Consider the following 26,663-nt stretch of genomic DNA (forward strand, 5'->3'; position numbering starts at 1 on the left):
TGTTTCCATGATGGCGACTATGTCATAGCTGTCCTGCTGCACCATGGCTTCCAGCTCATCCTGTTTGTTGCCCATGCTACGTGCATTAGCATAGATGCACTTGAGCTGGGCTCCCAATTTCACCCCCATCCTTGGCCCTTTATCCCCAGGCTCATTACCAGTGGGCCTGGTTTTATCCCCTTCCCCCTCCACCTCTAGTTTAAAGCTCTGTCCATGAGCTTTTTTAACTCCTGGCCTAGTACCTTTTCCCCCTTTGGGATAGGGTTTTCCCATTGTTCGTAATCAGAAATTTCTAAATGTCTATCCCTTTTCTCAAATGAAATGACAGAGCGAGAGTCCTCACTAACCCAGCATCCTTCAAGCCTTGGCATGTTTCCCTTGGGTTTAATCCTGACAGGCCCAGTTAGTTCCCCATCCCCCCTCATATCTAGTTTAAAGCCCTAGCAATAAGCCCTGCTAACTCCTGCCCCAAAATTCTTTTCCCACTCTGGGACAGGTGCATCCCACCTACCCCCAGCAGGCCAGGTGTCTCGTATAGCTGCCTATGCTCAAAAAACCCAAAACCCTGCCAATAACACCAGTCCTGGAGCCACGAGTTGACCTGTTGCCTCTCCCTATTAATCTCCTAATTCATAGTTGCCACTGAAGGGCTAGAGGAGAACACAATTTGCGTTCCTGATCCCTTAAGCAACCGTCCCAAGGCTTTAAAATCTCTTTTAATTGATTTTGGCCTCTTTCTACCCACTTCCTCACTACCCACCTGAAATACTAACAGGGGGTAATAATCAGAGTGGTTTACCAGGGCAGGAAGTTTTTCCAGCATGTCCCTAACCCATGCCCCAGGGAGGCAGCAGACTTCCCTGTGAAGTGAGTCAGGGCATCATATTGGTCCCTCTGCCCCCCTCAGTAGAGAGTCACCCACAACAATGACCCGTCTGCTTTTCCTTTTGGAGCTAGTGATGCCGGGTCTATGGTGACTTGTTCTATCTGACTTCTCCAGCCTGGGTGTACCGTCCTCCTCTCCAACAGCCAGTTCCTCCTGCAGGACTCCATACCTGTTCCGCAAGGGTAACTGGGGAGGTGGGAGGGGCCGGGAGGGGGCTCGCCTGCTTCCCTGAGCAGGGACCTGTTTCCATTCCCCCTCTTCTCTGAGATCTCCTCCTATTGCTTGGTGACAAGAGGGGAGGGGGTTCTCTGGTTTATGTGGGGCCTCAACCTGTTCCCTTACTCTCAGGGAGCAGGCCCACCAGTCAATCTCTCTCTCACACTCCCTGATACTCCTCAGCCTCTCCACTTCATCCTTCAGCTTGGCCACCAGGCTGAGCAGATCATTCACCTGTTCACATCTGACACAGGTGTGGTCTCCCCCACCCTCCATGGCAAGAGCCAGGCCCTGGCACTCTCTGCAGCCAGAGGCCTGAACTCCCACACGTTTGTGTGAGGCCTCTGTCTGGGCGCCCACAGCTTTTCTAACAACAGTCTTTGACCGGGTAGCAACCATGGCTGGATCTCTGCAAGCAACTGACACCTTGCGACTCGAAGGTCAGTTGGGATGAGCCCCCTAGTCCTCTGGCCGCTTAGAGGGATTGAACTTACCTCGTACACCGGTAGAGGCTCAGCGCCCTGCCGTACAGACTGCAGCCGGCTGAGGCACCCGCCGGGTCACACAGACAAGCACCGGGTGCTCGCTCTGTGCCCTGTGGCCAGGGACTAGTCCCTGCCCTCCCCGAGGCTTCTTATAACCTGGAGGCTTGGTGAACCGGGGGTGGTGGTGCCGCCCAGGCTCCCTCAGCAGCACCTCCCACCAGCTGTCAGCCCCAGCACAAGCAGGGAGCTTGTCCCGGCTTCAAAAAGCCCCAAAAAGAGCTTCTCGTCGGCCTTTTTGCTGCAGATCCCTCCCCCAGCGCAGTCTTACCTGCCCTGAAGCTGGTCTCCGTGGCAATGACCGTTTGACACGTTAATGACATTAACATTACATTACATACTGACATTCTCAACATAGAGGTGCTAAATAAAACCAGTGGACCACAGTTAATTCTCCCAACCATCAGGCCACTTCTCCCTTCTTTGTGATAACTCTCTGTTAACACCCGATTAAATGACTGCCAATCAGTTCCTGCAGGGTGACAGAGGGCAGATGTAGCAGCTGTCACACCATCCCTCTTCAACTACAGGAATCCTGGCTGTGGAAAAGAGGAAAAAATCCAGTCCATCTTAATATCTTCACAGCTGCTGGCTTCTAGAAATTTCTCTTGGCAAATTGGTAACCACTGTCCAATGTCCAAATGGAGCAGCCTTCCCTTGCACCAAGGCTAGGTAGCTGTGAAAGCTGCATGCAACAGTTTTTATCTGCCCGTATTCATACTTTACAGTTATGTACTTGACTTGCACAAAGAAGTATCCTCTTGCAATATAAGTAAATGTGTCATCATAAATCATAAACATGTAATTTGGGGTGGTAGATCATCGTTGTGACCTTGACAGTTAAAAGTGTCTGCTGCTAGAAATGTGAATTGCCTCTATCCATTACAATGTGTGCAAAAGTAATACTGGATTGTGTATTTTGTAGTAACAGAAAATCATGGAATTTGAAAATTACTCAAATTTACGATCTGTGAAATCCTTTAAGATCAGCACTCTAGACTAAGGATTATTTTTTTTCTGTTTTCTTATCACTAAATTGAGAAGAGGATTTGTGATTTCTGTTGGCTTTCAATGGAAATAGGTTAAACCACAGCTTTTGAAAACTGTGTATATCCGAACTTGAAAAGATAAAGTTGTATGACCCTATAAAAAAACATTTCACATTGTGATAACAGTATAAAGGGACCTTCAATGAAAGATAACATACCTTCACTGGATTGTGCAGTTCACTAGAAATCTTTTTTCTTTTTTTTAAAGGAATTCCAGTCGATGTTGCAGTCAACATCTTCATTAACAGTTTTGGGTCCATTCAAGAGACAACTATGGTAAGACTGGAGTGAAATTAATATAGCACACGTGGAGATTTTCTTACTAAATTAAATTTCAGGGTGAAGGTTATGAACTATATAGTAGAAATAATTGTTATGATTGTAGACACTGAGAATTGAGTTAATGGGGTTGGTGATAGACTGACTGTGCTTTATGTCATAAACCTAGTATCAGTTTCACTCTATATTTGTCCATACATTGTCATAGATTTTAGAATTTGATGTACATAAAAGGAAATCCATGGCTTCTAAGATGCAAAAAATACACTTATTTCCATAAGTTATTAAGCTCAGAGGAATTAAATAATCTTCCTGAGACTTAATATGTAGGTTGGTTCGTGTATTACTGAAGAAAATACTAGTACTGTATGAGAGAAAAAGAACGTACATGCATAAGGCTGAAGCATACAGGTTCTCTCTTTTATGTAGTTCTGAAGACAGGAGTAAATTGTGGAGAAAGTGGAGAAGGTGAAGGAGCGAAGGAGTAGATCATCATTGACCGTACTCTTACTCCTGTTTATTTCCTGTGTGAGAGAGATAAACTGAGGAGTTAAGTTTCTAAAAATGTGTTTCCACATCATTCAGAAAATTTCAACGTCAATAACAGCACCAAATAATCATTACAAATTTTACTTTTTTGTTTCTATAGGAAATGATATAAATTCAGAAATAAAAAGTAATTTCAGCAAAGCTGTTCCAAATATTTGGGGACTTGAAGATCTTTTTTGTGATGGTATTTCAAATAAATTCTGCCAAGAATATTGCAAAAAAAGGACGTTTAATTGTTGAAGATGTTCTGACCTGATCGGGGTTTTCTTTTATGTAAAAAAGAAGGGAGCACACCATGTCTTGCCAGTACGTGGGAAGCCACAGCCAGGGCATGCACTAGCGTGGGAGTTCTGAGGCGCTACCTGAGCCTCCCATTTAGAAATAACATTGGTGATCTGCTGCATCCAAGGCATTGAGGCAGTTCCCCAAACCAGGCTGCTTTTTTTAATGCTGTGGCTAAGGCAGCATTCCTACTCATAATAGCACAGAAGCAATAAACCATAATACAGCTAATAAGTAATAAAACACCTTTTGTTGTCAGTGGAAGTAAGTACCCACTTAAAATTCAGAACCTGCTTACACGATACCCTAATGACATTTCAGTAGGACTGCAGAGCCACTCAAAGTTAAACATATGTGATGGCTGAAGCAGCTTTTGAACAGCTTGGCCAGAAATTTATGTTTCTTTAACTGGGAGTGAATAAAGATTTAGATTTGATTGCAAATTATAGTAAGTCAACTAATAACCTTAGTGGGAAGTGATATTAAAACAAAGAATGTAAGTATGCTGAAGATACCTCGAGATTTATTTCCTGAAAACTTAAAGGGGACTGAAGTTTAAAGGGCGGCAGGGAGGAAGAGCAGGAAAGTAGGAGTAAGATAAGTGTCTAAGATGGCAGGTATATTAGGCCAGATGGCCCTTTCAAGTTCCTGAAATTTATTGCATGCTTTAAAAAGTGACTTTTACAGAGGCTTTTTTACAATTTACCCAGATCCAAATGGTAACAAAACATGAATGTAAGAAAGAGGTGTGCTTCCCCCACGCCCCCAAAAAATTAAGTATGCTCTGTACATCAATGCATGTGTGACTGTCTGTGAATTCCTGATATGGACTCTCACAAATTTACTAAGATGTTCTGTAAGATAAGTCATGCTCTCCTCCTTATTTAAGGACTTCAAACACCATCCTTACTTTAATTTATGCTTTTATTTAGATTTCTACATCCAGCCGATCACCACGATAGCTAAGCATGTTTATGTGAAGTTTGTGTTACTTCTCCATTGCCTTAATGTGTCACAGGAAGCACTGACAAAAGAAACAGTCAATCTGTTCTTCCATATATCACTTGGGAATCTCTTCCTGCTGCAGTGGGTATAGGGTCCTGTGGATATTCAGAAACCACTGCTTTCATGGGGATAGCCTGGTACTTGTCTTCAGATGGTCCAAGTAATGCACTAGACAGTAGAAGCAAGTCCCTTAGACTAGGAAAAAAACTCCAGAATCACAGGAAAAGTGTTTCCTGCAGCTGAGGCACCAACTCTGTGAAGGACCAGAGGGGCATTCTTGCATTTGCAGGCAGTAACAAAACTGCTGAAAAAGATTCCTCATTGTTGGAGAAGAGAGTGGCTGTCTGCAGCTCTGCTGTCTCACGCGTTGGTGTGAATTGTGAGGAGTATTGGTTTCTTGACTGTCTCTAATGTTACCAGAAGCTACTAAATTGGTCGGAGTGATACCATTACTGATACCAAAATCTGTGAGATAATATATTTCTAAGTATTTCAGTCCATGAAGTATCATGATGATTCTTGGCTCTGTAGCCACTTCTGGCTGTAATAGCTGAATTCATAGGTTTTCACAAAGTCTGTGTGGGGGTAAAGCATCCTGTTTTAGCCATGCTAAAGGGGTGATTCCTTCTTTTTGGTGATGGAAAGCTGGAGAAAAATAACCATGGGTGCCAGGTGATTGGAAGTGAGGTGGTGGTAGAAGGCTTGACAAACAAATGAGTAGAGTGCCAATGAGAAAAGGTCATTTGGTATGCTGATCTGCTTTCCCTCAGAAGGATGTTAAAGAAACACAGAAGGAAATATCTTCAACAAGATGTGCTGTATCCCACTCTTAAGCCCTTCTCTGAAATAGCCAGCTCTGGGCATAATGTCTGGGACTTGTAACTAGTTGACAGGCTCCCACAGTGTCCCTCACCTTGACATAATGGTGGCGGGTTCTAATGGTTCCTTACATATTTCAGGAATCCCACAAAATTATTTTCAATCAATTTTTGCTTGCTATCCTTCTGGTCCCATGAGGATTGAATTCTTAGCTATACAGTCGGTCCATCCTCAGCAAAAAAGAGTAGAGCTTACCTCTCACTGAGGTATAGTTTACCTAGTTTTAAGAGAGAATTTCTTTTATAGAAAAGCATCGGCAGGTTTGAAGTATACTGGTTTGAAGCAAGATAAGACCCATAGTGTGGATTCTATGCCCAGAAGCCTGTGTTGCTTTAATCAAACACTTGTGAAGAAACTGAAGGACGAATGTTTGCTCTGTGTCTAGGGAGGGTAATATTCATGTTGTGTTGTTGAATATTTGAGAGAATTGCGATGTTTTCGCACAAGTATCAAAAAAGTCACCTGGAAAAACTAAACAAAAAATTAGTTAACTACAGAGTGAATAAGAATTTGTACAGCTAAAATGGGGAAGAGCTTATACCAGAACCTTACTGGCTACCTTCCAGTAAGCTCCCTTTGTCTTGAATCCTGTAACGTGTTTCCTTTTAGCTCTTTAGACTACCTGACTAGGACCCCCATGCTAACTCTGCTTCTGATTTTGCAGATGTGTTTGTAGGCTGCAGATTTGTGGGATAATATGTGATTATGTCACATTTACAAAACTGTTATAGACTGGGTGACTAGTCAAGGATTCCTAGGGATAGATCCTCTCTGCCATAAATACCCATAGGCTATAATATTTTTGCTGTGCTGATGATCTGACCCTCTGTCTATAGAATCTATATTCAAGGTTTTTACTTGCAGTGTAACCTTTTTTCACTGACTCAGATGGCAAAACACCACTTCCTCCTTCTCCTTTACTTTAAAGCCTTGCAGAAAGGTCTTTTTAATATTTATGTGTATGAAGGAAAATTCGGTTTCCTTATTTTAATCATAAAAATGCCATTTTCTACTTTTTTAAAAGACAGTGCTATTATGCTTCCTTTCTTTGTATGGGTGCAGTTAATGTAGAAAAAGCCTTTCATGATCTTCTGTGTGCTCCAGTTTGCAGAGAGATGTATTGGTTATGCCTGGTTTCTGGCCTGAGGAGGTTTTCTGGCCACATGCCCACTGTTTAGTACGTTGCATTTGAAATATTTCCTAGAATGCCTCCCCTTTCAACCTCCCTGAAAACAACTTGCCTTCTGTTGGAGTTTCATGGGAAAACAGAGCCCTGTAGAACACTTCTGCAATTCTTTTTACCTACCAGGTCCTCTTAGCTCTAATGCTGATGAATATCTCTTCCACCCGCCTCCATTCCCTCTAGTTTCAGGTTTTTTAATTGCTATTTGACTCTCCTTTATTATAAAATGCTGATCATTCTGCAATATTCAAAGAATGTTTATAAAAAGTATAGGACGAAGACCATGTGCTTCATGCAGAACACTTCTTCAACCCCTATTGAGCCTAATTGTAGTACACATACTGAATCTTAAAATTCATTGCTCAGATTTGAGAGGACTAGTTGCAGACTTCTTTCAAAATAGATTTATACCAGATCATAGTGTAGACTGATGCCAGATGCTGTAATAGTTCATATTTTTCTAAAAAGAAGCCCTTCTCCACATCATTGTCTGGCTAGCCACAGTTTTGTATTCGGACATCTCTTTGCTTCCTTCTACATTTTCGATATTGCCTCAAGCGTGTTGGTGGCCGCCTTCTCCAACTACACCCTGTCACAAGTTTCTAGTCATTTAGGTAGCTCTGAACTTAACATTGACCTAAGAGAATGAAGTCTTAAAATGTCCCAATATCTGGTTGTTTGGTATGTTTAAGTTCATTTGTAATAGAGCAAGGAAGGAAATAAAATACTTCCACCTGATCTTACTTCCAATTCTTATTTTGCCAGTGCATTCTGCTTTTCAGTGATGTAAACATCTCCTTCTTCTGAATGGGTAAGCTGAAGGCAAATGTTGGACATTGCTTATCATTTGCCTATGGCTTTGGGAAGGCATCTTGTCTTGTTAAAACTAGGGTAATGCACTTGTTTATGGGGAAATTAATTTTGGTGTAATGAATAGTGTAATGCTTGTGAGCATGAATGGTATGCAGTATTTATCTCATATGGTTTAAGGTAATTGTTTTCACTGAGACAAGAAGTGCATATGGAATGGGAACTTCAGCAAGAAGCAAGTAAAGTAAATTTTCAATTATATACATATAATTGAAAAGATGCTTTCTGAGATAACAACCTGAATTCCCTCCTATTCTGAAGCTTCTCTATGAGAGCCTTCCAGTACAGTCACTTCATATTAACTATTATTTTATACTTCTTCTTTACTGTGACAAGATAACATAGGTCTTTGTATAAATAAGTCAGACTACATATATTTTTTCAAAAACAGACTGCCAACAACTAACATATCTCTCAGAAGTATGCATTTTAATAAATATTGCCTCAGTTCTTTCTGCTTAGTTTTGATGTTTTGCTTTTCCTTACAATTCAGTAAGGAAAAATATTGCATAGTATAGTGTAATAAAGAAATACCTGGGCTGATCTGACTGGTGGACTGGACATGGGAAAGTGGGCACCGTATTCCAATTAACAGGGTAAATCAATGGAGTAAATTATTCTGCATGAGGTCTTAGCCAAGCAAACTGCTTCCAGTTGGAGTTAGCATGACTGTCTCAATGTGGCACTTGCTTTGGACTGTAAATGTATATGTTACATTAAGTACAACAGAGAAGAACTCACATTGTATCACCAGAAAAATGTGTAAGAGGGCATTAACATGTAAAATACACAATTTTATAAAATTAGTTTTTTATGCAGAATACATTGAGAAAACAAAAATATGTTGAGAACCTTCACTCACAGATTTCTAACATTTTGCTATAATTGTAAAGCAGTAGCATTGTTTTCACTGCTCTAAAAGACACAACCTTTATCTCAGGATGCTTTGTACCTAATAGACAATTATGAAAAAAACAAAACACACAATAGAAGACAACTAGGAAGACTGGAGATAAAATTTATCTTACCTATAGAATTCTTGTGTTTGGGTTTTATTTTCGTTATTTCAACAATATCTTTGTATTATTTTTTTTACGATCTGCGTAGTTTACATATACATAAAACAGAGTCACTGGCTTAAATGTAAATGTTAAAAGCAAAAAGACTTAGATGTAAGACTGAAAAATCATAACTGACATACTGGGTCAGATTTTTCCTTTGGATGCACACAGCTTTCACTAAGGACAGAACGCGCGGGTATCGTTTTGCCCTGAGACACATGCTACTCCAGTTCCCAAAGGCAAAATTAGGTTCTCAATGAGCATGGCTCTACTACTGTCCATCCCTGAGCAAGAGTCCTGCTGAATCCAGAAGGAAGTTTCGTCTGTGTAAAGCCTTGATTTTGTCTCTTTGAGACCTATTCTGTCTCTGCTTTTATACATGCTACCTCGGTATTTGTGTTGCAAGCTGGAATCAGTTTTCCTCAGTTACCGAAGTAGTCCCAAATCTCTTACAAGGTCTGAGGCTGTATTCTGGGTGTGTAGTGTAAAATCTGTTATCTACCTCATCTGTTTTCTGCTATTATAGTGTGATATTTTGCCATCAGTGTGCCACTTAAGCAAAGGGAGAATAAGCCAAAATTTACACTCACGGGATATCCTGATAGAAGTGATACTGTGCCTGTTGCCTGCAGCAATTTAGTGTAGTCAAGCTATGGCCTCCCTCTGTCCTGCTGCATGCTTTTCTCTGTGCCTAGGTAACTGGGGGCTACTATCAAGGGCATGCAAAAATGATTCTGGGGGGACAATTTGGTCCTTTTTTTAAAGGAAGTTACTGTATTCAAAACATGACTGAGACACAATCTATCTATTTGCAGTAAAGTCTACTAAACTTAAGACTTATTAATGTCATTTGAATAGTGATTACTCTCTTTGTGACTGAAAAATCAGGGCATAAATTGTTTTTCTCTTCGGAGTCTGATAGAATGGTTTTATTTCTCCATGGGTTTTTGGCTTGACTTTTGGCTAGTCTAATATTTATGTATTCTTCCCATCAGGATTATAGAGTCAACATCTTTCTAAGACAGAAGTGGAACGACCCCAGACTCAAATTGCCCAATGATTGGAGAGGTTCAGATACGCTGACAGTGGACCCAACTATGTTTAAATGTCTTTGGAAGCCGGACTTATTCTTTGCAAATGAAAAAAATGCTAACTTTCATGATGTCACACAAGAAAATATCCTTCTTTTTATATTTCGGGATGGAGATGTCCTAGTCAGCATGAGGTATTTTATTGATATATTTCTACTCTCTTTTCAAATTACTTGATATGAAATATATATGCTGTGTTACACTTATAGAATCATAGAACCATAGAATGGTTAGAGTTGGAAGGGACCTTAAAGATCATCGAGTTCCAACCCCCCTGCCATAGGCAGGGACACCTCCACTAGACCAGGTTGCTCAAAGCCCCATCCAGCCTGGCCTTAAACATTTCCAGGGATGGGGCATCCACAACTTCCTTGGGCAACCTGTTCCAGTGCTTCACCATATAGTAACATAATACAGTTTATGACTAATATTTAAATTTACATGACAGTTTGTAAACAACACTACAATAAACTAAATTGTAAAGAAATCAGATGTAGATGTTTTAAAGCATGTCAGTTGATAGAACAGCAGGTACTAGAAATTTGAAGTGTATGTATGTTTGTATGGTATGTTAAGCTAACACATTAAGTAAACTAGTATGATTAGAAATGAAATTTAAAACCTTTTGATAATTCAAAACCCGCCTGGACAAGTTCCTGTGCAACCTGCTCTAGGTGGACCTGGTTTGGCAGGGGGGTTGGACGAGATGATCTCCAGAGGTCCCTTCCAACCCCATGTGATTCTGTGATTCTGTAATTGCTTAGATTCCTGGAAGCATAACAAAATGGATGAGATATCTGAAATAAAGCTTTCAACAAAACAATATAATTTGCACACCACTTGAATTTCTACATCAACTAAAGAAAATGATGATTACTTACTAATGTTATAGGGAAATTACAAAGTTTGTGAATATAAATGTTTTGTAAAAATACTGGGACATAATCCTGCTTAAGTTCTATGCCTTATTGGATATGGCTTTTTTCAGAAGACACAAAAATATTGTTAAATTTCATTGCAATTAACACATACTTTTTTTGTGGTTTGACTTGGTTTATCGAAGGTATACCCTGTGCCATAAAAATAATCATCCACTGAAAATAGAAAATGGGATGATTAAAAGGATCTCAAACTGAATTATATATCTGGAGAGTTTATAGACACAATGTTTTGTAGAGATTAGGCTCAATTTCCTAACAGTGAGTGAATTTTCTTCTGTTGTGAACTGGAACATATTGCCCTGATAGAGGGAAAAATGATTACCCTAATATACTGCAACTTTACCGTTAAAAGGGAACCATTTCTGAAATTATGGTCTCATGAGCTATTTCTTCCTGGAGTAGAATTGTCTGGAAGAAAGAAAATGGGAGAGTCTGGGTTCTTTTTCGCCCATTCCAAATCAGGATGAGAAAACTCAATCTCAAGACTTGCCAACAGTGATCAGAAAAGAAAATATATTGGGCAATCCAAGCATTGCATTTGGCTCACTCTGAAGGTCCTGGTTCTGATTTTCATTTTTTCTGTAACAGGTTTTGAAGTCTGTAGAAATTATTATTTTGAAATAGAAAATCAATTTCAGCTATAAAAGAAACTTCCTATTTCAAATAGCAAGTGTTGAATCACAGACTCACAGAATGATATGGGGTTGGAAGGGACCTCTGGAGATCATCTAATCCAACCCCCCTACCAGAGCAGGTCCATCTAGAGCAGGTTGCACTGGAACCTGTCCAGGAGGGTTTTGAGTATCTCCAGAGAAGGAGACTCCACCCCCTCTCTGGGCAGCCTGTTCCAGTGCTCTGCGACCCTCAAAGTAAAGAAGTTCTTCCTCATGTTTAGGTGGAACTTTCTGTGTTCAAGTTTGTGCCTGTTACCTCTTGTCCTGGTTGTAGCTATTCATAAAGGAGCTTATATCAGTCAATAGGTTAGGTTAGCGAATAATGAATATTGAGTGAACTCTCATAGAAGTGTTTCTGATGGAAAAAAGTTTCTCTAAAATCTCCAAATAGCAAAACCAAATTCAATAAAGTTTTAAATTAAAGTTGTCCTCTAAAAATATCCTGTTGATTTTAATAATACACTATGTTCATAAATAATACGTATGCAGTAAGATTAATTTTTTGAGGCACTATGGTTTGGTGACATGCTACTAAGATTTTAATTTTTTAAAACATATAATTGCTATACCTTGTATTTTTAGTTTACAGAGATATTATCACATATAAATGAAAGAATATCCAGTTATCAAAATATGTGAATGACAAAATGCATGTGAGAGAAAGCTCTTGCTTGCATAAATAGTTAAGAATTAGGAATCTGAATGTAGGAATAAACAGCTAGTGCTGACATGAGGGGAAGTAAGCAGTAGAGTCCCACAGAAAAGTCTCTTCAGAGTCCTGTGCCGTTCAACATAAATTGTCTGGAAAACGGAAAACTGACTTGGCAGCCACTTTTGGTGATGCCAAAATATTCAGAATAGTAAAATAAGAGACAGCAGTGAGAATTACAAATCAATTTAATGACTAGGCAGCAAAGTATGAGATGAAATTTAATGTAAATAGCTGAAAATTACACACATGGGAAAAAATTATTTTAACTTTACGTAAAAGCTGATGGTTTTGAGGTTGTTATTACCAGCTGGGAAAACGACCCTTGAGTAGTAATGGCTAGTTCTCTGAAAATGCCAGCTAGCAGCTCAGTACTGTTTGAGAAAGTAAATTGAGTTCTAGGAAGTATTAGAGATTAAAAAGAACATCATGCCACTGTATAAATTTGTATACTTGCATCTTGAATACAAGGTGCAGTTCTGGTCTCACTGCAAGAAGGGAGGCAGGATGGTCAAAATGCATGGAACAGCATCCGCTATAAAGAACAGCTAAGGAAGGCAGAACTTTTCACACTGGAAAAAACAAGATAATTGAGGTGGTGGCATAGAGGTATCTAAATCATGAATGGCACAGAAAGAATGGATGGACGTTGATTTTCAATTCAAAACCCATCTGGATGTGTTCCGGTCCATCCTGCTCTAGGTGACCCTGCTTTGGCAAGGGGGGTTGGACTAGATGATCTCTGAAGGTCCCTTCCAATCCCTACAATTCTGTGATTCTTGGAGGTAAAAATATCTGTCAAGATCCCTTAAATCCTGAAGCATCACTTCTGGTTTAGGAAGTCCTTGAGGTGCAACTTTTGGGAGGCTGCTGGATATCTGGTGAAATATCGTTTCCTGATTGCTGTAGCCTCATATTCTTCTTGAGGAATCTGCCATTGACCACTGCTGGAGACAGAACGCTGTTCTGTATGGACCTTTGTTTTGGTTATTCTTATGACTTAGATGTATTTTTTCATGTATTAGTAGTACTTTAATTTGTTATTAGGGAACTATATGTTCAAAAATCTCTATAAAATTTTATTCTCAGACTACTAGAGATAGCTCAATTTCAAACTGCTACATATTATAACTTTAAATTTTTCTGTTTTTTTTAGAAGCTGAAAATCAAATATCTGTGATTTTTTTTCTTACAACTGTCTATTGTTTACATGGCAGCTCACATTGTTTTTAAATTCCATTTCTGTATTTTCAGGTTGTCTATTACTCTGTCATGCCCTTTGGACTTGACCTTGTTTCCTATGGATACGCAGCGCTGCAAGATGCAATTGGAAAGCTGTATGTAAAGCAGTCTGTGCATAAAAACAGTTGCCTTCTAGGCATGCTTGAGAGTCAAACCAATTCTGTATTGTTCATATCAACATTTTTAATGATTCTTGAAATTAATATTCACTGGTTCCTACCAATGTGCATTTCCCTATCAAAAGTGTTTCTTACGGTTGTGGCACCATGCACACTGTTTTTAGCTTTTGCTATCCAAACATAATGATAACTGAAACTGAAAAAAGAGTTCATGATTCCCCCAGGTAGTTTTGACAGCTTATGCTGCTTTGTAGGTTGTTGGGGTCTGGTTTATCCCCTTGCATTGAAGATGCATGGTATTGTTTGAAACTCTTTTGATATGGTACTGAAGGAAAAGTATTTGATGCCAATACATTGAGAGAATTTAATATGAAACTTTTTGAAAGTGGTTTCAAGATGTGTTGTGGATGTAGTCAGGCATCTCTCCCTTACCAATCCTTCCCTGGTCTCCCTTACCAATCCTTCCCTGGTCTCCCTTACCAATCCTTCCCTGGTTTCTAGGTGATTTGATCTTATGAAGGGGCAGCCAGGTCTCATCTCCGAAGGGCTTCATGCCATGCTGGAAGTTGTAGCCAAAATGTTTCTGAAACCCATCTTCTTCCCTGCTCCCCAAGTACAAGGGTGCCTACTCAAGTACAGCCTTTTCCCTAGACTCTGATCCTTGGTGATCCCACTTTCATGGTCACTCTCTTTTCCTGGAAAGAACAAGTAAGCAGAAAGAAGGAAGGTGGCTTGCTCCAGCCCTGCTAATTCCTGCTATTACACAAGAGCTTTGTTTGGTTGTTACTCCACCAGGTCTGGTGGGGAAGGTGAGGTTAGGGAAGGGAAGACAAAAGCGAAGAAAGAGAAAGGTCAATCAAAGCTGAGCAGGGCATCCCAGTGAGGACAAGGGTAATAATATCAGAGCTTTACAATTTAGTTTTTGATTGCTAGCATTTGCCTTTAGAATTGTAGTATGTCCATAGTAGTTTTGCCCATCACTAATATGTATATACATTAGCTGAAGTAAACTCTTATGGTAAATCCAAATCAGTCTGGGGTTAGACTGGAATTAGACAGTAATATTAATGGAAGTTTGCTCAAGCTATCTCTGTCTGTGTTGCTTTATGAGCATTGCAAGGTATAGTTATGCAAGGAAAACTACTCATAAAAAAATTCTTAATAACTTTATTTAAACAACAGTATTGTCTCTATCCATGCTAAGTTGATATATTCAAATTCACGAGGAATTTGCTCCTTTGGAAAGACATTGTGCACTAAACTTTCTTCTACCTTATAATTCAGTTGTCAAAAGTAAGGTGATACCCATGACCGTTTTGTCCCTCCAGTTCCAACAGCGGGCTTACTTTCCCTGTTAGCCTTTGGCAGTTTTATTCTACTTCAGTTATTTTCAAATCAATATTTTGTTTCTAGATTTCTGAAACAAAAAAGGCTACCAGTTTTTACTGAGTTGTTTTCGTATCTACAGTTATGATACCCAGTTCTACACATTCCCTATAGACAAAATTTTCACTGTCCAGTAATTGTTACCATAGGGGATCTTTGCAGTTTTGTGATTTGCTGTGTGTTTTAAGGAGGTGAGACTGATTTTATGAATGAAGCATTAAAACAACTAAGTTTTTTTTTGTATTGTCTTCCACCATGGAGCTCTGAGATGTGATTTTTATTAAGTTGTTGCGAATCTTACAGAAGTTAGCTTATGAACAGTTTCCCTTTTTTAGTCACAACTATTTTTCAAAGATAAAAAAAAATCCGTCTAACGCCTCCAGAAAAAGAATATTTCTTTAAACATTTTTCAGAGGCATTGAATTGCAAAACACTGCATTCCAACTCCATCTTTTTTATGTTTCCCCAATCTGTTCCCATTTAACACATTATCTCTGTTTGAATTAAGTTAATCCTTAATAAACAGAAGGTAGCAGAAAAATGGCATGTAAAATCATGATTATGATTATGCATATTTAATCAATACTGCTTTATACTTGAATATTGTGAGCCTAACTTTCACTGCCTCTCATTTGGTGGCGGTGTATATCTCATAATTTAGACACTCAGATGTGTGCTGAAGCCTGTCCGTACTCAGGAGATCATGGAGGCACTAAATCAGTTTCAGTAGGACTACGCATCCACTTCAATTCTTCAACAAGTATTTCCTGAATACTAATGCTTTCATGAATCAGGGCCTTTAATATGAACAACTAAGCATAAGGGTTGTTTTACACAAAAGCCAAGATTCATCATAATAATTGGGTTGTTAAATTCTTTTGAAGTTACTAGGACTCGTGAGTGCTGTTATACTTTTCATGGGGTTTTTTTGCAAGTTTTTTCAACATTTTTCAAGTTCAGTATATTTTTCATGCTTTGCTGAAGTAGGGTACAAATGAATATGGAGGCTTCAAAGCTGTGGCGAACAGAGCTTTACTTTCTTTGTTTAAACAGTAAGCACTGTAATAAACACCTCTTAATCAGTGTAATAATGCTAACAGTGTAACGTTCCACCCACCAAGTCCTAATTTACGCCTACATAAAAATTCAGTTGTGGATTATTTCATTTTTTAATTTAATTATTTGAACAGGAAATAGAAAGAAAAAGAATGAAAGAAATACAATACATATATACTAGATTTTCTTGCAGAGTTTGCTCTGATTGAGATGGTTCTTTAAAGTGATTATTATTATTATTTTGTTCTTGTAGTTGGTTACACAACCGATGACTTACGGTTTATCTGGCAGTCTGGAGATCCTGTACAGCTAGAGAAAATTGCTCTGCCTCAGTTTGATATTAAAAAAGAGGATATTGAATATGGTAACTGTACCAAGTATTATAAAGGCACAGGTAGGTAATATAAGTGATTTTCTTGGTAAAAACTTTAAGCTTCCTTCAATTACTGTTTAAAGTTAATGGTCAATACTCCATTTCACATCTTACATTCTATGGGAAAAATGTATTACTTTTAACAAACCAGTACTTCATATAGTAGTAACTACCACATACAATTACTACCAACTAATTCAGATATAGAAACATCCATGTTGAAGATAAGATTAAATGTTTTTCTTGGTTTTTCTTACATGTCTTCCGATCTTACTGTCACCGTTTTGTTTCTATAGTCACAATACCATTTTATACTTGTAAATGCCTAACTTTTCTGATAGGTTGTTCACGTAGAATTATGCCAGTTGCAGCAAAGTAGGATAATTTTGGTTTTCTGGTTTGACTTTTGTGGATAGTATTAAAGTGTAACTTCAAATGCTTCTCCCTGTAGGTTCTGCCTTTCTCTAAGTGTTCTAGAAAGTCTATCATTATAGAAAGCTGCTTACAATCTTCAGTCCTGTATTTAATCAATCCTATGATTGTTTTCTGAGTGTGGGCACAAATTTATCCAATGCTTTCTGTACTCTAGCTTCTAATGATTTATCTTTTCTACCTTGGTTGATTCTTGCCTATAATTATATCCAAACTACTGTGGCAACTGCAAGACTTTCTACAACAACAGAAGTCAGCAGGGTGTATTTTAGTGAGCGCTCTTGCATCATATGAATAAATCTTTCATTAAAACTCCACAAGGATGGTTGTGGCTTCTGAGGATCCTCTGCAAGTTTCTTATTGACTGTTCAGCTGAAGTTGAGGGTCTGTTACTTGCAGCTGCTCCTGAGCTCAGTCTCAAATCTGATGAGATCTCAAGTAACCTTAGTAGATCTCAGAGTTAAGGAATTTAACTTGAAAAAGACTATGAAAATTGAAACGGAGTTTGGTTTTTAACTGCAAAATGAGTGAGTTCTTAGCCTAACTATGTAATTCAGCATCTCATGTGATTTACTATTTGTAAATAATATGAAAATAGCTCTCCTCAGGAAAATTCTGCATTTGGGAAAGCACAACCAACAGCTGGCAGTGACTACATTCAAATCTAAGTTGGGATATGATAGAAGCTTACTTAGTGAGAAAAATATTTTATTCTTAATTAAACAATGAATTTACTGAAAAAATAGGCTATAAAGTAGTGAAAAATTAAAGGGATGGATCTTGCAATTCCGAAATAAAGTTCATACAAATGGGAGTATTGGAAAACTTACATTCAGTTTGAGGGGAAAAGGAAATGATTACTAAAAATTGCTATCTTTTAATTGAAGTTATCACGATCATATTGGGTTTTGCCCTAAATCTAAAATTAAACATCTAAAAAAACTTTAGATATTTCAGACATTTTTAGGAACCTTGAAGAAAGATCTAAATTTTGTACACTTTACCATTAAACAGGAAAGAAAATTAGTAGAGTTCTGTCATGTTTCAGCACCTTGTGACCACAACTTAAAATGACACTGTGCGAAGTGCTCAGTAAGATGGTCACATTTTCATAGAACCATAGAATAGTTTGGATTGGAAAGGACCTTTAAAGGTCACCTAGTCCAACCCCCCTGCAATGATTATGGACATCTTCAACTAGATCAGGTTGCTAAGAGCCCCATCCAACCTGACCTGGAATGTTTCCAGGGATGGGGCATATACCATCTCTCTGGGCAACCTGGTCCAGTGTTTCACCTCCCTCAGTGTAAAAAATTTCTTCTTTATATCTAGTTTAAATCTACTGTCTAGACTCTAGAAAGTAGATTTTTTTTTAAACTCTAGTTTAAACTCTAGTTTAAAATCATTACCTCTTGTCCTATCACAACAGGCTCTGCTAAAATGTTTGTTCCCATCTCTCTTATAAGCCCCTTTTAAGTACTGAAAGGCCACAATAAGGTCTTCCTGGAGCCTTCTCTTCTCCAGGCTAAAGAACCCCAACTCTCTCAGCCTGTCTTCATACAAGAGGTGCTCCAGCCCTCTGATCATCTTCATGGTCCTCCTCTGGACAGTCTCCAACAGCTCCATGTCTTTCCTGTGCTGAGGACTCCAGAGCTGGACACAGTACTCCAGGTGGGGTCTACCAGAAGAGAGTAGAGGGGAGAATTACCTCCCTCAACCTGCTAGCCACTCGTGATACAGCCCAGGATATGGTTGGCCTTCTGGACTGTAAGCACACATTGTCGGCTCACGTCCAGCTTTTCATCCACCAGTATCCCCAAGTCCTTCTCTGTAGGGCTGCTCTCAATCCCTTCATTCCTCAGCCTGTATTGATACCAGAGGTTGCCCCGACCCAGATGCAGGACCTTGCACTTGGCCTTGTTGAACCTCATGAAGTTCACATGGGCCCACTTCTCGAGCTTGTTCAGGTCCCCCTGGATGTCATCCTCTCCCTCAGGCCTGTCAACCACACCACTCAGCTTGGTGTTAGCAAACTTGCTTAGGGTGCACTTGATCCCACTGTCTGTGTCACTGATGAAGATATTAAACAATCTGATCCCCATATGGACCCCTGAGGGACACCACTTGTCACCAGTCTCCATCTGGACATAGAGCCGTTTACCATTACCCTCTGGATGAGACCATCCAACCAATTCCTCATCCACTGAAAAATCCACCCATCAAATCCATCTCTCTTCAATTTAGAGAGCAGGATGTTGTGGGGGACCATGTCAAAGGCTGTACAGAAGTCCAGATAGATGACATTCATAGCTCTTCTCTTGTCCACTGATGTAGTCATTCCATCACAGAAGGCCACTAGTTTGATCAGGCAGGACTTGCCCATGGTGAAGCCATGCTGGCTGTCTCAGATCACCTTCCTGTTCTCCATGTGCCTTAGCATAGCTTCTAGGATGATCTGTTCCATGATCTTCCCAGGTCAGTAGTTCCCAGGGTCCTCCTTTCTACCCTTTTTAAAAATGGGTGCAATGTTTCCTTTTTTCCAGTCACCTGGGACCTCACCTGACTGCGATGAATTTTCAAAAATCATCAAGAGAGGCTTGACAACTGCATCAGCCAGTTCCCTCAGGATTCTGGAATGCATCTCATCAGGTCCCATAGACTTCTGTATGTTCAGGTTCCTCTGGTGGTCACGAACCTGATCTTTTCTTACAATGGGAGGGAGTTCAGTCCGTCTTGCTTGATAGGTGTAGGGAGAGAGGTTGCCAGTGAAGGCTGAGGCAAAAAATTTACTGAGTACCTCAGCCTTCTCCTTGTTCATTGTTACCAGTTTGCTATCTTTGTTCATTGAGGTGGGGTCCGCTTTCTTTTCTGGCTGACATATCTGTAGAAGCCCTTCTTATTATTCTTCGCATCCCTTGCCAAGTTCAGCTCCAGCCATGCTTTGCCTTCCTGACCTCATCCCTACACAACCAGCCAGCATCCCTATACTCTTCCCAGGATACCTGTCCATGCTTCCACTGCTTGTGCATTTCCTTCTTGCCCTTCAGTTTGACCAGCAGGTCTCGACTCAGCCATGCTGTCTATTGCCTTCCTTTCCTGATTTCTTACACTTGGGGATCGAGAGCTCTTGTGCTCTATGGAAAGCGTGCTTAAAGATCTGCCAGCTCTGTTGTGCTCCCTTGTCCCTGAGGGCAGTTTCCCAGGGGGTCCTATTGACTAACTCCTTGAAGAACTTTTGTGTATGTGTGAGATTCGAACAGTGAAGAAAGAACATTAGAGAACTGTCAGAGTGGGTGGCGTGACAACATGAAATTTTAAAAAGTTTTCATAATCCTTTTTTTGCCAATCCTTTTTGTTTAGAAAGTAAGAACATCCATGCTAATCTCATAATCGACTGGAATTAATACTCACTAATGTGAATGGAATATCTTAGTACTCTGAAATATTTTAAAGGGTGTAATCAGTAGTTGTTTGATTTACATTAAATTCTTATATTGAAGGTATTTATAAAAGCAGATTTTGCACACACAAGTAAAATTAATTCCGTTAAGGATTTTGTCAGGTAATCAAGAGGCAGTGTTGCGTGTACAAGCAAATTTTCAAAATTATGGCTTGTGTAGGAGAATCTTACCAGTTGCAAAGAATTTAATCTTTACTGCCTATTTAATCAACTGACATTTTAGCATACCTACCTAAGTAGAAAGACGGTCAACAAATTTGGGGTGACTTTTTTCTGGCAATAAATTGACTATTTAAATTTTCAAATTGCCTATTCTTTGTTTATCAAAAGGTATGATAGATCCAAATAGGTCCTTTTGAGCTGGATGGTGAGAGCAATACATACTGTTCTCTACCTGATGAAAGACGATACAAAGCCATAAAGAATGCATTTCTGGCATAAAGCAAACAAATAATGATTTTGAAGGTCATCTCATTTGAAAATAAAACCTAAAAGTATCTGGAAACTATTCATAAATTATAGAGGGGAAATTTGTCAGACAACAGATCCTTGAAGAGGATAGAATGAACTATAAAATACCGTATACTGTCTTCTACACAAGGAAATTTTTCCTTAATATTTTATTGTTTTGTTGTTTTGGTTATTGTATGCCCAAACAGCACCTTTAAGATGACTTACCATTCTACAGCACTTATTTGATAAAATATAGAAGATAAATAGATATATTTTTGACAGATTCTATCTTCTAAATCAGCGTTATGCCAATTTTATTTATAGATATAGACTGATCTGAATTTTGAAATTGTATTAATATAACATAGGGATCTTGTGATATGAAGTTGTTGTTACAATGCTATTGTGCTAATATTAACATAAAATGCCAGTTCTGCTAATAGAGTGAAAATATTAACAGATTCTTTTTTCTGATTATCAGACTTCCTGATCCATGTGTTATCTCCAGCAAAACCTCTAGTATCTGTAGCTTTGTTTTTTATTGAATTAATCTTAATGGATATTTTCTGAAATCTTTGTGTACTTTAGATTCTCATTTTAAAAGATTTGAGGCAGTATTCCTTCTTTTCAAAATTTACAATGTTTTTAGAACCTTTTTTTTAAAAGTCTGTAGTGATTTTAGAAGTCAACTGTGCCAGCTCGCAGTACTGGGGGAATCTCTGCTTAGAGTCACATTCAGGTTGCCTGTTTCCATTCTAAACTTTCTACACTAATATTTCTTAATTCCATCTTTTGCACAAATTAATGCTGAGCAGGATTTTCAGATGAACTTAAGCTAGTATGACTGCTAGACCCCATTGGTTTTGTCTGGACTGCATCTTGCAGCCAACATCAAGATGAGAGTCACTTTAACTGCCTGTTACTGATGTGCTGTGCCTTGTAGAGCACAGAGAGTACCACATGCCTGACCACACTTGGTGGTTATATAGAACTGTTTTGGACATATTTTTTTTTTCAAATTGAACTCTTTGCCTTTATAAAGAAAATTAGGTCATTGAACTTTTGCTCTTAAACAGAAAAAGGCCTGGAAGACACAGATCTGAAGAGGTTGACCTGCAAAACACATTTAAACATTAATGCATTTATTTCTTTAAAGGTTATTACACTTGTGTAGAAGTAATCTTCACTTTAAGAAGACAAGTTGGATTTTACATGATGGGTGTTTATGCTCCTACACTGCTAATTGTTGTTCTATCCTGGCTGTCATTTTGGATCAATCCTGATGCAAGTGCTGCAAGAGTCCCACTGGGTAACCTGCATTTACACATGCCGTCACAATCCACACTAATGCCATTGAGCCATTCTCAGTTGCTTTGACAACATGACACTGGCCACTGAAAGCAACTTCACTTCCATTATCCACTCATCATTTTCACTGAAACCTCGTCATTCCTAGCCCTGTAAAATCCACCTCCACATTAAGACTTTGCTTGATAATGGTTCCAGTGTTTGTGTGATAAGCACACTGTCTCTGCTCTTCTCAACCCAGAAAAATCTGTATGGGTGATGCTGCAGACTCCGTGGCAATATGCAGTTTATAGGAATTTGAAATTTTGAATACTCAGTAATAAAGCAGGATGATGAGTAAGGCTTTAAAAAGCTACCTCTTGGAGCAGTTTTTCTGAAGATTAATAGAAACAGAATGAGGTCTGGAGGAAGACAATTAGGATCCTTGTTACCTGATTGGTTTTATTTCATTAGAGACGCAGTTCATGAGAGTACTTCAGGCTCATGCGTTCATGCTGCTCAGCACAACGCAGTAGGCAGGCCCTTCATTTATTATGAAATAGTAGGACACAGAGTTAATCAAAACAATATTATCTTGACTAATTGGATTGTACATGGGACTTCAGCTCTGGGGTGGCCAAACCTGCTGACCCCAAGAGCTCAATAAAATGCAGAGCCAGGCTCTTGCATCCTGACACTTCTCCTATTTGGATTCCCTTCCCTATGTCATGACCTCTCCTTCCCAATGCTCTGGCCTCCCTGTACTCCCCTTTTCCCTGGCTCTCCCACCTCCCCAAGTCCATACTTTCCAAATTTTTCCCATGTCCCAGGAGATTCGGTGCAACAGTTTTCAAGACCCCAGGGGTGCAGTTGCAGAACCCCTCCAGCCACCTGCCTTCCTCAGAAACCTCTCAGCCACCCTTGAACCTCCACACACCCACAGGGCATGACTCCTGTGCAGCCACACATGCATGAACATGTGTTGAGAAGCACTGGAGACACTTGGAGTCAGGAGCTGCCACATCACCTTACCAATCTGTGTCAATGATCTGCAGTCTTGCAGCAGTGTGTACCTGAAATCCCTGTGTTGAGCCAGCTGGAGCAGGAATGGTCCCAAGTTTTACTAGGTGGAAAAGCATCCACTTATCCCCTGGGCTGAGCCCCGTTGCTTCCATGTCAGGTCACCAACCATGCCTCTTCTGCCTCCAGTGATGCAACAGGCCAAAAAAACCTAAGAGCCACAAACCCCCCACAATTTAAGAAGGGTGCTCAGGTCCTTGAATCCTTCAGAGAAGGGCAACAAAGCTGGTGAAAGGGCTGGAAGGAATGCCCTGTGAGGAGCAGCTAAGGACTTTGGGCTTGTCTAGCTCGGAGAAAAGAAGGCTGAGGGGTGACGTGATTGCTCTCTACAGCGAAGGGGGGAGGGACATGCTGATCTTTTCTCCCTAGAATTCAGTGATAGGGCAGTGTAGGACATGGTCAGCCCTGAATTGGTCAGGCAGTTGGACTAAACGATCATTGTAGGTCACTTCCAACTAAAAATAGTCTATTCTACTCTAAAATCTGGAGAACCATGACTGGAGTGCTACTTTTGGCATGTGAGCCACAGCTGGCTACCTTGCTCTAACTAAGTGTAACAAAGCCACTATATCATTATATTTATTATACCTTTTTTTTAGAGGTCTATTTCAGAATACAAATCATTTTTTTTTTCTTTTGACCTTTAAAAATATTAATAGTTACTTCTGGAGGAGTCACAATCTGCATTAGTTTGATAGCAAGTAACAAATATAACCTGTTACCTTGAAAAGTAGCAAGGATGCATTCCATAATGTGAAACAGAAGATATTTTAAGAAAAAAAGCGTGGGGAAAATGTAGCATGCATTAAATTAAAAAGATAGGAAAAAGAACTGGAAATATTTTTCACATATTGAGCTCCAATATGATCAAAACCTGAGCTGTATTTCCACTTTTATAATCCTGCACTTCAAATAGCCAACCAGAGAAGCTTATTAATTATGTATTATATTTATAAGAGGCATAGTGCTCATTTATGTAACATGGATGTCTTTGTGACTAAACATGCATGCTTATTTATTGTTTATTTGTTTCATTTATTGTAAATGTTTATTGGCTCCTTTTACGTATTAACATTTCTGAAATAATGCATTTTCAAAGATAACTAACCATTGGCGTGGTTATGTGACTTTTCCTGAATCCCCAGAGAAGGAAAAATACTGTAAATCTGACCGTCCTTTAGTCATGAGTCAGTATTTAGTAATGCAGGTTGTTAACACTTTTACTGGGGTAAAAATTATGTTTCTCCAGTTTGCACGAGGGCAACAAACTAACCCATCTAGCTTGAAGATAGTTGACCTTGAAATTTAGCAACATTAACAACTGTGTGTGGAGTGAATGGTACCTAATCCCAAGGAGGTGCTACCAATGGCTGCTACACTCTCAATGGCTAGATACAGATCTCATCGAATGAGAAGCTACTTCGGATTTACTTATGAATATCTTAATGCAGTTATCCCTAGCATTAAGTATAGTGGGCTACTGTTCCCCCTGGAAAGGCATCTCAGAAGTTTCCAGGTGATTTAGGAATACAAGACACTTTGCAAGCCAGTAAGCAGAATATGTTTTTGTAGACTGATTGATGTTCCGGGAAAAGGTTGTATGCTTGTTTGAAGAAAAATCCTGTGTCCATGTAGGATTTAAATAAATTGCAAACCCTATTTATATCCTTATCATTTCACCCAGCTAGATCATCTGGTGGTAGGGAAGTCCAAAAAGTACTGGCATCTCGACAGCTGTGGCTAAGTGACCTGAAGGCTGGTGTCAATGAATGCTTCTGTCTAATTAGATGCTGGCGTTTTGCCTTTAAATGAGCCCGATAGAGGACACTCTAGTTCTTTACAAGTGGAAAGTGTGCCAGCATCTGTTTAAAAAAATCCTTTCTTTCCTCCACTGCCGTGTGATCCCCACAGGGAGTAAGATCTTCCCTGGAGCTGTAGGGATCCAAGCGACATTGGACTTCCATCCACCCACAGCAGCCTGACAGCGTGGAGCATCAGTCCAGAGGGCAGGCAGGGGTACAACAGGGTAACTAAAAGCTTGGAATAGTGATCACTGATATATTCCCCACACACAAAGGACAGCTAGGTCTGCAACCAGGCATGCCCCCCCTCACTCCTGTCCTCAGAGCTGCCGTAGTTCTAGTCATTTCATTTTATAAAATGGTAAGAAGTGTAGGGTCTCAAAGGAAAGGCATAAAGATATATGATAAAACTTTAGTATGAAGGAGTGGCATGATTATGTCCTTTAGTTTAGAAAGTTTAATGAGGGAAGAGAATGTATTAGAGATATCAAATTATAGGGAAAGCAAGACAGAATATTACCTTTTTCAATAACATTAGTGAGAAGGCAGCAGACATTTTTAAAGCAGTAATGTAAACCAGAAAATACTATTTTATGCAGCACATAATTAACCTGTGGAATTCACTGCCAGGAGATAGTGCTGAGACCGGTAAGTCTGATGGATTCAAAAAAGGGAGATTTACTTATCTGGCAGCATGTGCTAAAGTGCTTTGCTGGACTGGCACTTTCAGATATTATCCACGTGTAACCTTAGGTATTATTTTTAAAATAATAGCTCTATACAATCATGGTTTAGGCTGGGAGCTTACTAACCTAACTGGTAAGCTAAACTTTGCCATCAAGAAGGGTGCCACACTAGGGGTAAAAATGCAGAGTTATTTCCTAGAAAAGCCAACTTGCCCTTTACTTTGCAAGTGTGGAGGAAGGAGCTCTGTCCCTTCTCTTTAGTGCTCCCTGAGAGGAAAAGAGGGATCTTTTTGTTTCCTTTTTTTTTAATAAGTAATCTTGCACTTTATTTCTTCATTTTCCTTGCTCACCTTTGAGCCTTGAGCTTTGGACTGTGTTAGTTAGGTATCTAGTGCCGCTGCTGCCAAAGGTGCAACCTACACTTTTGGTATTAGGGTCTCCAAGGCCCTGCCAGCTCTGACCTGGAAGCTTCTATCTCACTTGATTTTTACCTTGAAAACCTAGAAGTTTCCCAGACTCTGAGAATGAACTTTTAATCCTAGGAAACTAGAAGAATGGAAATTAGCTGCAGGTCACCATGACCTCAATTGCTCTACTGAACAAATTGATGAAAGCTCCACTAAAATCTTTTCAGCTAGTAGAATTTGTAAGTAAGTTGGTTTTGTAGAATTAAACCCGAGATTGTAAGATCCAGTATTTTAAGCTCTATAAAGTGGTTGCACAAATGTTGCCAGCACCAGGCATGATAATAATGTTTACATATTAATATAGTAAACACTTTTAAGGCTGGTAGGAAAAAAATAGAATATCCAAGATGTTGAGCCAGTCCATATCATTGGCTAATTTGGTTATTCAGGGTAAGTGTAGAGGCTGCCATTCAGAAGTCTAGCATAGACATGAATGGTACTTGATACAGTACACTGTCAGAGAACAAAAAGCAAGCTGGGCACAGGCAGATGTCTTCTGTATACGTTAAGGCAGTACAGCCTTATTTGTACTTTTTAGTGCAGTTCCTTATGATCCATAATTAGTGTTCACCCCCAGACAGCTGCTGCTGGTCAGTGAAAGTAA

General features: G+C 39.5%; 1 protein-coding gene across 1 annotated transcript in view; it reads left to right on the plus strand.

The window, feature by feature from the left end:
- The window catches only part of GLRB (glycine receptor beta), a 58,265-nt gene that overhangs the window by 15,969 nt on the left and 15,633 nt on the right, over positions 1-26,663 (plus strand). The window contains exons 3-7 of the mRNA XM_074147408.1: positions 2,902-2,969; positions 9,797-10,026; positions 13,471-13,553; positions 16,273-16,413; positions 21,894-22,046. Of these exons, the coding sequence (XP_074003509.1) occupies positions 2,902-2,969; positions 9,797-10,026; positions 13,471-13,553; positions 16,273-16,413; positions 21,894-22,046 (675 nt within the window). The remainder of the gene's footprint in view (positions 1-2,901; positions 2,970-9,796; positions 10,027-13,470; positions 13,554-16,272; positions 16,414-21,893; positions 22,047-26,663) is intronic.

Source organism: Numenius arquata, chromosome 5, assembly GCF_964106895.1.
Source record: "Numenius arquata chromosome 5, bNumArq3.hap1.1, whole genome shotgun sequence".
Lineage (NCBI taxonomy): Eukaryota > Metazoa > Chordata > Aves > Charadriiformes > Scolopacidae > Numenius > Numenius arquata.